Source organism: Hesperophylax consimilis, chromosome 17 (genome assembly GCF_061612785.1).
Source record: "Hesperophylax consimilis isolate HC1 chromosome 17, BYU_Hcon_1.0, whole genome shotgun sequence".
Classification (NCBI taxonomy): Eukaryota; Metazoa; Arthropoda; class Insecta; order Trichoptera; family Limnephilidae; genus Hesperophylax; species Hesperophylax consimilis.
In genome coordinates, this window is record NC_142852.1 from 22,205,283 (window position 1) to 22,219,208 (window position 13,926).

General features: G+C 34.5%; 1 protein-coding gene across 1 annotated transcript; it reads left to right on the forward strand.

Annotated features, from left to right (window-relative positions):
- Positions 1-3,000: 3,000 nt before the first annotated feature.
- Positions 3,001-6,064, forward strand: LOC149416245 (uncharacterized). The gene is made up of 3 exons (XM_089641921.1): positions 3,001-3,154; positions 3,667-3,819; positions 4,579-6,064. Exons 1-3 carry the CDS (start codon positions 3,001-3,003, stop codon positions 5,430-5,432), a joined length of 1,161 nt encoding a protein of 386 aa, XP_089498047.1. The 3' UTR covers positions 5,433-6,064.
- Positions 6,065-13,926: the final 7,862 nt, after the last annotated feature.

Sequence of the window (13,926 nt, forward strand, 5' to 3'; positions counted from 1 at the left end):
TTATTGTAAAGCTGCACATCTTGATACAGGAATGCCCTAGTGAGATGTGCAGAGTATGCTTTTTATGTAAAAACTGTTTTTTGAATTAAATAAATAAATAAATAAAATAAAAAATAAAAAAAATATTGTCTATGGTTGCACCTTTTTTTAAATGGCCTTGAGTTTTTTCTACCTTGTCTACTGCTCTGCTCCGCACGGTAAGTACAGCTTGTATATCTGTGGTTAAGTACTGTATAATTCTGTTGGATACAAAAAGCCCGAAGATATCGATCTAGAGAGTGGTATATTTATGGGCTGCCTCTTCCCGGGTGTCCAGCAGTCCCAATCAATCCCTTCTTTACCGGCCGATACGCAATGCAGCTGTAGTAGTTTCTCTGTTGGCCGAAAGAGCACACCGGGGGTATAACTCCGAGAAAAAAGTGGGTCAGTAAAAAAGACACGGAAATCTCTATGGCTATGTGACGTACATTTTGCACAATCTAGTACACAGTTCATGGATGTTTATACGCCGATGTCGAAACAAATATTTATATGAAAATGAAAATGTCGAAAACTGTTAATGTTCAGTGCGATGTGAAAGGATGTACAGACACTACATCAATTCGACACAGGTTTCCGTCTTTTAAGGAGTGCCAGATTCTGTTTCGTGAATGGTCGTGGAGTATTAATAGATTAGACTTCATTCAGAACTCGATATTGACGACATATGCAAGAGTTTGTGCATCGCATTTTGCAATTGATTGCAAAAGATTGAATGGTGCATTTAGAAAGCACGCATTGCCGAAGCTTAATCTTCCCGTCATCGGACAATGGGTGGATTTGCCTCGGCCTTGGTGTGTAGAAAACAAGAAACTTGATTATAACAATACTACAGGTACGAATATCTCTTTGTTTGTTCCTAATGTATTGTACTTATCTCAATTTAACCTCAGAATTGAATCTATTTTTGTTTTTAGACCGTACATGTGACAAGAGTTTTGTGCCAGGATTCAACAGCGCGTATAGTGATGCACTCCAAGATCATGATAACATTTTACAAGGTTCAAATGTCTTCTATATTACATCGACTTACCTTATTAATTTTATTCATATTATTATTTGACCAACGTTTTTATTTCAGAGCGTAATTTTTTCCCCAAACCCAGCGGTGTGCCCGTTGTTACCAAAAGGGTGTCAGAAGTCTTCGCCTTCTCCTGGTATCAATTGTGAAGCTGATGATTCTACCATTCTTCTGTCTAATGTTACTGATTTTATTTATACTCATTCCACCTCTTCCACTTTAAATTCAAATGTTACTTCTTTTTTAACTATACCTGATGTAGAAGCCCAATTTGAGAAAATTTTCAATTAATTTTCAATACAAAAATTTAGTATCGACTCCTATGTTGCAGGATTTTTATTTAAAAAGTTGTTGAAAGTGATCGAAGGCTGTGAGGAATGCAAGTCATCTTGCATTGGTGATCCTTATGATCCCATTAATTCTTTAATTTTAACTAGGGAAAACCGCATCGGAGAGAGATTTTTTCTGAACTATCCTACGAAAAGCTTTGCCCTTAACGCTTTGGAAATTCATTATGTTGTCGAGTATTTACTAAATCATAACTGTGAAAATATTAATCTTGTGCATATTATTAAAGAAACTATTGCCAAATATGTATGTTTCGATTCGATTAATTGTGAGGGGCATAAAAAATTGTAATAATGGAATTATTAAATTTACTGTTTCCTTCATAATTAATTCATGGTGTGCAGACCTCAATAAGAAATTAACTGGCAAAGATACAAGACAATATGATGGGCCAGATTCCATGAGGAAAATGGCCATGCAACGTTTTTTAAAGTATACTTAATATAGGAAGAAATGGTTATCCTAATTAGTTTATTTTATTTGTCTAGGTTTTTTTTTATTTACTCTACATTATAATGAATATCTTTCAACACCTTTTTTAAAATGTGTTTTGTACTTCTACATTCTTGTATTTCCTGTTTATGTATTTTTATATTGTCTTGGTACACATTCTTAATGTGTTTCATGCTTGTATATTATTGTATTTCTCGTTTCTGTAATATCTATATTAATAAACAATGTATATGAATCATTTCTTAAAAAAAACTTTCATTAAAATTTATATTTTATGCGAAACAACCAAAATAAGAATCTTGTCTCCCTTCTTATCAGGACCAAAAAGAAATTCTCTGATGAGGAATGCATGACCTTACATATAATATCTTGGAAAATATATATGTATAAATGTAACTCGTATTAAAACGAATTACAAAAATCTTTTTTATTCTTCTGTAAAAAGCAGAGAAATATCAAAATTCGATACTGTCGTAAAAAGCACATTTTTTATTTGATAATCTAATATTTTTTTTTCCTTTATTTAAAGGATTTTAAGTCATTTTAGTTTATTTTTACGATAGGTTCATTGTTCATCTCAGAACAAGATTCAAGGCTAGTGAATGGGGTAGGCTCCGAATGAGAATTATATTGTCTATGGTTACGCCTTTTTTATAGTTTCCTCTATCCTAGTCGATGGTGAGTATGACGTGTGATGACGTATATTTTCCAGGAATGGGCTTATCTATGGTAAAATTTAGGACCCATGGGCTCAGTACAAAAAACCCGAAGATATTGATCTAGTGAGTGGTTCATTTATGGCTTTGTCTATGTATAACTCATATATTTTGTTGACACATGTTTTCTTTACCGTCCGTTGTTTCATCAGTCACCCGCGCAGTTAAATGTATAATTCCATACTTGGATAGTTATTAAGTATAGTTACGGTAGTTCATATTATATAGGTTAAGGTACAAACGTAATTCTATCGTAATTTCCATTAATGTAGTATGTATACTATTTCACTGTTTTTACAGAATATTACAAGCGAAACCAAATGTTTAAAGCTCAAAAAAAGTGGGTTCCGTCACAATTATGTTCTGTTTTAGGTATATTTTTTTGGTCTGGAACCAATTACTAAACGCTACCACAGCAGTGCAATGGATCTACTAAATCAAGAGACTGTTTCCATCAAGACGGAACCAGGGCCCCAGGAGGAAGGCGGAGATGAAATACCGTATACGGATATAGATTTCGACCTTCCCGATATAAAGAAGGAATGTTTGGAATATGCGGAGAGTACTCGGACAGACGGTTGGTTGAATTGCATACGTATAAAATGTAGAATCTTAAATTCAGATGCTCGGAATCCATGTCCGTTTCGAGATGTCGTGCAGGAAAGGACGCATTTACTTTAAAATATATCCTTGCTAAGAAAAAGCACTTTTTTAACTTACGTATTGCAAACAATAAATTCCCGTTTCTTTGAATTTTCACCTCATCTGTTTTCGACATATATTCGTGTCCATTAACTAAATATACATAAATATTTAAAAAGAAAATATCATTCCATTGACTTTTAACAACAAAACCGTGTTCTGAAGGTAGTCAAGAGTAAATGGCTTTCCTTCTTGAATGATCGGTCCTTGAAGTGACATCTGACATCTTTACATCTTAAATTAAGCTTAAAGTCTGTTCACCTTTTTCTTGCTCCTGTGTGGTCAATCAATGTTATCTTTTGTCGAAAATATTTTATTTTAATTTTAATTAAAAACAAGTTTTTTTGTAGATTTACGGTTAATATACTTTGTTGTATTGTTTTTCAGGTTGCTTTAATATAGAGTCTGTTACCATCAAGGCGGAGCTTGGACCCCGAGAAAAAGATGAAGGGGGATTTAAATACACGAAAATTGACTTAGACCTGCCAGATGTTAAAAAGGAGTGCTTAGAACGCGTTGAAAGAACTGCCAAGACAGCAGGTAAAATGTTTTTCCTTCTTAGTAGTCCAGTTTATCAAAACAAAAAACAAGAATGCTGATTATTTTAAGGTCAACGAAAAAATACTTCAAAAATAATATATGCCGTTATTTTTATTACATTTCTAAGTGTTTCGATTTGGTTGCTGCAGAAGCTCGCTAGATCTGTAAAAAGAAAACCAACTCAGCATGTAGGGAGCAAGATGACGATTCAGCTTCCTAATATTTTGTTTAAAACCTGTTATTTCGTAGTAAATTCTGACAGCTTACAATACAGAAATAAAGGGAAATAATTATAAACACTTGTCGCAATGATTTTCCGTATTTACATAAATTCCTAAAAAAACAACCGTGCAGTATTGGAGTGTTCTATTATATGCGGCCTCTGAAGTGGTATATTCTGCTGCAACACGTCTGAAAATACTGATGAGATATTTAAAAATGAATTTGAATGAATATTTTCTGTAACTATAAACTATAATCTATGAATAGTTTTTGTTAGAATTATAATTTTTATTTCTTTACATTACATTGAAAACACTATTTCTTAAATAATTGTTTTTATAAAGTAAATCCATATACAACTCGGCGTTTCAATTCAAAAGTATAAATAAGTGCAAAGCACAAATTAGTCACCTGTTCCTTTGGGAACCTATTTTTTTTTTAATGTGAATTTGGAATGCTTTTCTGCACTTAGTAACACACGAAAGTAATAAGTCACATGAAGCCAACTATTAATCCTTTTTTTTAAATTATCGTCAGATTTGAAGATACAACCAGTGGAAGCCACGGAGTGCTACTATTCATATTCTCAAAAGGGAAATTTGACGAGCCACATGCTGACTCACAGTGGCGAAAAACCTTTTTCATGTTCTGAATGCAACAATTCATTTTCTCGAAAGAGCGATCTGACGCGCCACATGCTGACTCACACTGGAAAAAAACCTTTTTCATGTTTTTTGTGCAACAAATCATTTACTCAAAAAGGTCATCTGACGAGCCACATGCTGACTCACACTGGAGAAAAACCTTTTAAATGCTCTGAGTGCAACTATTCGTGTACTGGAAAGGGAAATTTGACGGTACACATGCGAACCCACAATGGAGAAAAACCTTTTTCATGTTCTTTGTGCAACAATTCTTTTTCTCTAAAGAGCAGTCTGACGTACCACATGCTGACTCACACTGGAGAAAAACCTTTTTCATGTTGTTTGTGCAACAAATTATTTACTCATAAGAGCAGTCTGACGAGCCACATGCTGACTCACACTGGAGAAAAACCTTTTTCATGTTCTATGTGCAACAATTCATTTTCTCATAAGAGCAACCTGACGCATCACATGCTCACTCACACTGGAGAAAAACCTTTTTCATGTTCTTTGTGCAACAAATTATTTTCTCATAAGATCAGTCTGACGATCCACATGCTGAATCACACTGGAGAAAAACCTTTTTCATGTTCTATGTGCAACAATTCATTTTCTCAAAAGAGCAACCTGACGAAACACATGCTCACTCACACTGGAGAAAAACCTTTTTCATGTTCTTTGTGCAACAATTCATTTTCTCAAAAAAGTATTCTGACGAATCACATTCTGAATCACTCTGGAGAGTAACCTTTTAGATATTCTGAGTGCTACTATCCATGGTCTCCATAAGGAAGTTTGAAGAAATAAACGCTGATGTACAGTGGAGAAAACTTTTTTCATATTCCGAGTGCAACTGTTCAAAAAAGCCAGCTGACGAACCATATGAAGACTCATATGAAACATAACCTTTCCAAACATCCATAGGGGATTGGTCGGATGACTAAACTCCAGTATTACTTGAATTCTAATGAATCAATCGTACGAGGACGTACGTTATCAAGTTTAAGCATGCCTCTGTCCTACTATAACACACTTAATAGAAATATGGAATATCTTGGAATTGGAGCCAATGAAAGTCTACGGACCAATGAATAGAGACCTGCCTTGATCACTCACTTAGAGCTGCTCAACATAGCCCAAAAATAAGTTTACGCTTAAGATAATTCTAAACGTTCTGTTTAGAACTCCTACATATGAAATATTTTAAATTTTCAATCCATAAAAGCTTTATTTTAAAATATCTAAATATCCCGCTGCTCAAAATAAATACTAAACCAGAGAAAAAATCGAAAATTCAGAGTAATAACTTATTTCAATACATCTTTTGGAGATAGAAATATTAAATTTCATGGTGCAAAACTATATAATTCCCTAACACATCAACTATCTAGTATACTAACTAAAATGAAACATGTCTGAGAGAACTAAGTGATAATTAATAATAACTTGCAAACAATAACTTGCTATAATAACTTGCAAACATGATGAATACAATGTAAAGACATTTAGATAATCATTTAAAAAACTACAACATCCCGCCTCAGAACAGTAAACCATAGTGAGGATGATTGTGGAAATCGCGATATTATTTTTATACATTTAATAATATGTTTTTTTATTTTTAGAAATTCTTAATGATGAGACAATTGATAAGGTGTATTAAATTATACTTGATACGTGTACCTATTATGTATCTATATTCATGTCTTAGTAATTTCACCTAGATAAATATATCAGTAAAACTATTTAAAAAGAGGAAAGTTTGTGGAGAGATGAGCAGAATTTTTTGATTCTGGGTTTATGTGTGCACGAATCATAATTGACTGCTTATAAATTTTTTTTGAAAAATTAAGTTTAAGTGCTTAAAAAATAATATAATCATGCTAAAAAAATATGAGTAGTAATTTTTCGTTTTAGATATACGCGAGTGATTTGAAAGTTATTTGCTGAATTAGTGTTGTTGGCTTCTATATAAAGGAGCGTCGTGCGCCTAGTCCAACACGTTGGAACATTTAAACCAATGACGGGTAGCAATTTTGAACCATTCATTTTATTATTTAGCAGTGTAGAAACAATGTCTACTTTGTTACTTTTTTTGTAAAGTTATTATGTTATTTGTAGTTTTGTTGTATTTCTTACGTAAAATTTTCAATTTTTGAATTTTATTAGATAATAATAAACATCACTCTAGTACACCTAAAAGTTACGAGCCGCCACTCCAACATCCCATTTGAGAATGCCATAGTCTCACGGGTTCCAGTTGATTAGGAGCAGTTGGGACTGTTGTGGTGTATTCACATAGATCATTATTTTATCTTTTTCGGCTTTCCGCGCCATAACCATTCCATCTTTGGTACATACAAATGCTATCCCTTTGGATGACTTGTTGTTTTGTTTTCCATAGTAGTTCCTTTAGATATGGTGACAGGATTTCACTGATGTAGATTTTTGAGTTTAGCCCTGGGGATGATTCGTACTTGACTTCTCTTTTCTTAGAGAGCAAAAGCTCACGTAATTTAAGATTATTGAATTTAATTTTGATTTTCGGATGGTCCCTTTGTTTTGTAGACGTTGACGCTGCAGACGGTCCCCCTGGCCGAGCCTTGGCAGTAGTTGGATGTAGTCTGACGGCCTGTAGAATGTCTTCCGGAAGGATCTGAATGTCCGTTGTTTCGGCTATTGATCTTACTATTTCTAATATAGATTCATCCGCTTTAAGAGGAACTCCGGATATTTCTATCGAGTCTGCCAGCATTCTATGGTCGCTTTCGGCAGCCCGTATTTCCAGGTTCTTTAGTAGAATACTTTTTTCGTTCAATTTTTTTTTTAATGTTTCGATATCTGTCATCATTGTTTTTTCCGAGAGAATGGATTGGTCTATTTTTCCTATTAATTCATCATATTTAATACAAAGAAAGTCGATGGTTTTTTGTCTTTCTGCTGCTTCAAGGTTCATTTTTTCGAAGAGTTCCTTTTTTAATACATCTATTTTTGTGTCTAAGTGTGACATTGGTTGATGTGTTAGGTCTTCGAGTAATTCGGCTGAATGTGGAGTAGGAGATGCACTGGCGTTTTTACGTAATTTCGACATTTTAGATTTGTGCTTATGATTTGGTCGATAGATGTCACTTTAATTAAGTTAAATTTAGTTTTATTGCCTTCAGTTCCAATTATTTAAGTAGTCACTGTAATCTATTTTCAAGTAGTTTAGGTTTTTAAGCTAATTTATTATTTATGTAGAGAAAGTAAAAGAAGAAGAAAAACAAACTTTTGGAACCAGTAGGATTCGAACTGACTTGGTTCAGATATCTCTCCTATCTAGATGCCGCTTTCGTGACTGTTCACGCCACTGCGCTATTGGCCGCTTATGACGTATCTTGAGATAGGTGCGATGTGAAATATTAGCAGAGAACTTTTATGAAATAAGCCGATAGATTTTTTCGACAATAACCGCTGTCGCTTTGTAAAGATTGTTCACTTGAAATCACTTGATATCACTTAATAAAATCACTCAGAGTTCACAGTCCGTAGAATTTAACTGTAATTTATCTTCATGTAAACGTTTACTGGTACCTTGTTTGCTTTTTTTTGAATTATACGCTAAATTCAGATAATTTTTGTGGAGCAATATTTTTGCGTGCGCTCTATGTGACGGTTGGAAACTTAATTGTCCATGAAACGAGGAGATTGATATGAGGCTCTCTTCCCTCGTGGGGCCCCCAGGGAACCAAGGGGGAGTGGACTCTTTAGTCGTAGGGCCTTCATGGAACCAACGGGGAGTGGACTCTTCCCTCGTGGGGCCCCCAGGGAACCAAGGGGGAGTGGACTCTTTAGTCGTAGGGCCTTCATGGAACCAACGTGGAGTGGACTCTTCCCCATGGGGCCTTCGGGGAACCAAGGAGAAGTGAAGAGGTGAGAGGAAACCCTCTTCCCTTGTAGGACCTTTAGGAAACCAAGGAGGAGTGGAGAGGAGAGATAAAGACGCCTTCGTGAACTCTTTCCTTTTTGGGGACTTCACAGAACCAAATGGGAATGGAGAGGAGAGATGAGGCTATCTTCTCTTGTGGGGCCTTCAGGGAACTAAGGGAGATTGGAGAGGAGAGATGAGAACTGGAAAGACACATTGTGGAACCAGAAGATAAAGCCACATATCCAATGACAACCCTGGTGAACTTTATTAAAAGGACCGGATTACTGTTAAAGGAATGTGGTGAAATGGGAGACAATGGGCTTATGGCCTAATTGCTCACGGGAACTATATGTCAACCGTCTCCACTCTGTAAATAAATAAAATAAAAAAAACTAATTGCCGATTCAATTCAAAAAATCAATTGCGTTGACTAGAAATAAAAATAATATTATCTATGCTCACTTAAAACTTGAACAATAAACCTTTACAATCTGTTGCATCCAAAACTGTTATTGAATTACAGTTTTATAAGCATTTGTAATGGACTGTAATTTGTTCAAATAATTATATAGAAGAAACGAAATAAATAGGCGACTGCTAGAATCGGATGATACTATGTATACGAATGAACAAGATATATTTATTTTAGTTTATTTAGGAAATATACATTTGTACAAGAGAATTAATTTTAATTTAAGTTGAAAGTAAAATTATTTGAGTTCCATTTACAATAAGGAAGGAAGGAAAGTGGAATGACTAATCACTTACTACTGTATCTCTGCAAAGGAGCACACAACACAATCACAATATAGTGAGTTCGATCGCGATACCTCCAGGCAATTATTGCCACATCAAAATGAATGAGTACTTAAAGCGATATGATGCACTTCCAAGAGAGTCAAATTATGTCTTTATATATTTCAACGAGATTATGTATTCGAAAAGCACGAACATTTTGCTTCAGAGGTAGTACTAACCCTTCTCCTGTTTTCAAAAATAGTCATACTGTAATTTGAACTATTTATTTTCATGTTCCATAATTCTAACAGTTTTCCCGTAAGGTAATGTTAAAGGAGATGTAGGAACTAGATAAATGACATTCCGGTAAGAAACAAGCAAATTCTCATATAAAGAAACAACAACAACACAATCATAAACGTCAGACGACTATTTGAATGCTCCAACATTAATTTAATCAAAAGTGTAGTATAAAAATTAAGTGGATCACTTCAGTTTGTGAAATACAGGGTAGTTTTTCGAAAACTATCATCCCGTGATCTTAGATCCTCAACTGTAACACCAGGAAGTATCATAATAGTGTTTTGAAATTAAAACAAAACTGCCTACTAGATTTCACAGTTAACTCATTAAAAATTAAAGTTATAAGACTGCATTTCGATAAGAAGCAAAAACAAAACAAAGAGAACAATAGTGAATAAATCACAGTTTTTCGGTGAAGATAAAAAGTGAAATAACAAAATAAAATGTGCTAAAACCATAACAAGTGCGACAATAAATTAATAAAGACAAAAAATAAATTAATGTTGAACTTTACACAAGTATATTTAAACGTATCCCACAGCTCTCACCCAAGGCTTTATAGCTCAGTGGTCTAAAGCGTCGGCATCGCTATTCTGTCGATCCAAGTTCAATCCTCACTCCGACAAAAAAAAGGAAAATACCTGTATATTTATATATTTCTTTTTTTTTTAATAAATACTCAACCCAGAATATAAAACTATCTTTTGGATTTTAATAACAGCTTTACAATCAGCTACCATCACGGATTCAAACCAAAACATAACCTGTGTAATTGGTTTTGCCTGCCTATATGCGCTAGAGAGTGTACCATTGTTTTTGCCTACCAACAGGAGCAACCCTCAAAATACATAACCTGTGTAATTGGTTTTGCCTGCCTATAGGCGCTAGAGAGTGTGCCATTGTTTTTGCCCACCAACAGGAGCAACCCTCAAAATAAAAAAAATAAAAAACGACAAAACAACATGTCTAAATCTGGAAGTAAATTCTCCAGCGCGAAGAAAACCAAATCTTCACCACAAACTAGCACCATGGACTCACCGTCGGCGACACATCAATCTATGATTAATATAGACAGTGACTCAATATTTGAATTCATCAATATGAAATTCGAGGAAATGAAGACAGTAATGCTCAATGAAATTGAAACAGAGCTGCAAGAAATAAAAAAAAACTTCACGAACTTCATCAATGACAAATATGATGACATTATGCAAAAACTTCAACAAATCATGGACATTCCAAGCACCGTCAACAAAATCAAGGAGGAACTGGCGGATAAAGAAAACAGATTGTCTACGGTAGAAATCCACCTGGCGGATATAGAACAAGCAGCCCTGCTGAACTCCATAGAGATAAACGGCCTAAAATTACAGGACAACATATCCCCAGTCCACGCTGTTACACGGATCGCTGAACTCGCAGGCGTTACGATGTCCCCAGAGGATACATACAAAGTCACAACAAACAAAACAAATGATCAAACAAAAATTAAGATTAATTTTAATTTTTGTTACAAGCAGAGCACAATAATATCCTCACTGGGATATCCCCCTGGGGGCTAAGGATTTCATTTACATGTTAAAATTTGAAAGTAATAAAAATTTATTTCAAATTCAAATAAATCATAGCCTGGCAACTGAGAACGGAAATTCCAATGATGATTAGCACGTAATATGTCAGTACCTGCCTGTTAACCTTTCACATTATTTAAAAATTACATGATTCCTGGAAAGCAATAATTACAAGGGGCAATTAAATTTTCTTTCAATGGGACACAACACACAACCCTGGATATATCATCAACAATACAATATTTGTACTGGACGGGAGTCCGCACAAGACTGTAGATTTAGGCGCCGGGTCCAAACCGTGTCTTCAACCGAGGAGAATGCTCCTTTACGGCCGATGATGATGATGATAGTAGTATATTTGATGAAATCTGCCTCCCGCACCCAGGCTTGGTGAATAGTGGGCACTGGGTGTGCTGTCGTCTCTGCTCCCTTCTGGTGTTGGCGGTTTTCCAGAGGAGGGCCGGCTTGTCTTGAAGAGGTAACACCAGAAGATCTTGGAGCAGAAGACTTGGCGAGGTGAGGCAGATGTTGGGCAAGAGTCACTTGTAGATAATAAAACGCTTGGTTTCGGTGGTAAAGATGAACTGATTTATTTTTAATTATGTGGCTACTTATATTTAATTAGCCTGACTCGCGCCCGACATTGGGCTAGGAGCCCAAAGGTGGTGGGGGGTTGTACCCGCGCCAACAATGAGTTTATAGGCTCCGACAAAATGTTGCATATTCATTTTGTCGGCAGCACTGGTGATAGTAGTCGCTTAAATTTGCGAGTTAGAAATGATTTTGAACGCTTACATGAATGACAATTACATAGTTTAAATGCATAGTAGTTATAGGAATGTGTATCTTGACAACTAGATTTTTTGTTTGTCAAGATACGACAAAAAATAAGAAATGTTTGTAAATAAATGTGTAAAAATGATCTCAAAGCGATCAAATTTGTAAAACATGTTAAGTTAGTATTTTTCCCAGGTCCCCCGTAACATAGCGCTCAGAAAGAGATAAAATTCACTATGCTACGAGGTTCCTGGATTTTTGTACACGCAAAAAAGGTAAAAAATATTGTTCAAAATTGGTTGTACATATGTATGAAAAACAGCTTTTTTAATATCTCCTCAGCGGTAGTATATCGAAAATAGTGTTTATTTGACTACCGCCGAGGGGATGAACAAGTAAAATATAAACATTTGCAACATTTAAAAATTGATTTTTCCTAGTAAATTTTACATAGAAAAATGCTGGACATCGATCCACGCGGCAGGTAAGCCGGCGACGCGGTATCGATGCCGTTCGTAGACAAAGTTTTCAAGCGGCCGGGAACAAAATGGCCAGTGGCGGGGAGTGGTGATTTTGCCAGTGGCGTGGGGTAGGCACATTTTATAAAAGTAAAACAATTTTTATGAAATTAAATAATGTGGTCAACTACGTCCGTTACAATATTTTTACACAACAATGTAATATTTATGTATGTTATTTCCCAAATGTAACTACTATATAAATCCTTAATATGTTTGCAAACAGTTGTATTGTTTTCCGGCTAGATAATTACCAAATTACTGGAAATGGCGATAAATACCTTAACAATTAAGTGGGATATTCCGACATTCAAAGATTATACGTCAATATTTACTGCCTTTGGCGTTACATAAATTAGTTTTCAAATAAATCGTAGCCTGGCAAGTAAGAACGGAAATTCCAATGTCTATACAATAATAATAACATTCAGTGCCTATCAACCTTTCACATTACATAAGTATTAGGTATATCAAGGACTATTATTTGACGCACATACAAAAACTAAAAGAAACAATTATGACACTAATTGGGGTATTTGGTATTAAATTTGGTAAAACATCTAAAAAGAAAAAAGGACTACAAAACTTCATAATCATTTTTTTATACACATAGGAACATGGAAAATATAAATTAGTTTTCAAATAAATCGTAGCCTGGCAAGTAAGAACGGAAATTCCAATGTCTATACAATCCTTAATATGTTTGCAAACAGTTGTATTGTTTTCCGGCTAGATAATTACCAAATTACTGGAAATGGCGATAAATACCTTAACAATTAAGTGGGATATTCCGACATTCAAAGATTATACGTCAATATTTACTGCCTTTGGCGTTACATAAATTAGTTTTCAAATAAATCGTAGCCTGGCAAGTAAGAACGGAAATTCCAATGTCTATACAATAATAATAACATTCAGTGCCTATCAACCTTTCACATTACATAAGTATTAGGTATATCAAGGACTATTATTTGACGCACATACAAAAACTAAAAGAAACAATTATGACACTAATTGGGGTATTTGGTATTAAATTTGGTAAAACATCTAAAAAGAAAAAAGGACTACAAAACTTCATAATCATTTTTTTATACACATAGGAACATGGAAAATGTTAGAAATGGAAATAAAACAATTTTCGCATATTAGATTACAATTCAAAACTCCCGGTATTATATCCATTATAATTTTAGAACACTTTCAAATACCTATAAATTTAATGGGTATTTTATATTCCAAATTCCAACATAATGCCAATACACTTAACCCTTCATAATAACTGTAATTTTTTTACAAAATGCAAAATGGACTTGTACACACGAATACAATATTTATAAACACTATAAAAGACAACATCACACTAACACAAAATACAATAAATAATTAGTGCGAAAAAAGCATAGGCCACGAGGGAGTGCACACAA

Coding starts and splice junctions, on each gene's coding strand:
- LOC149416245 (XM_089641921.1), top strand. CDS start 3,001: ATGGATCTACTAAATCAAGAGACTGTTTCCATCAAGACGGAACCAGGG. Junction 3,155..3,666: donor GGAGAGTACTCGGACAGACG/GTTGGTTGAATT, acceptor ATTGTTTTTCAG/GTTGCTTTAATATAGAGTCT. Junction 3,820..4,578: donor AAGAACTGCCAAGACAGCAG/GTAAAATGTTTT, acceptor AATTATCGTCAG/ATTTGAAGATACAACCAGTG.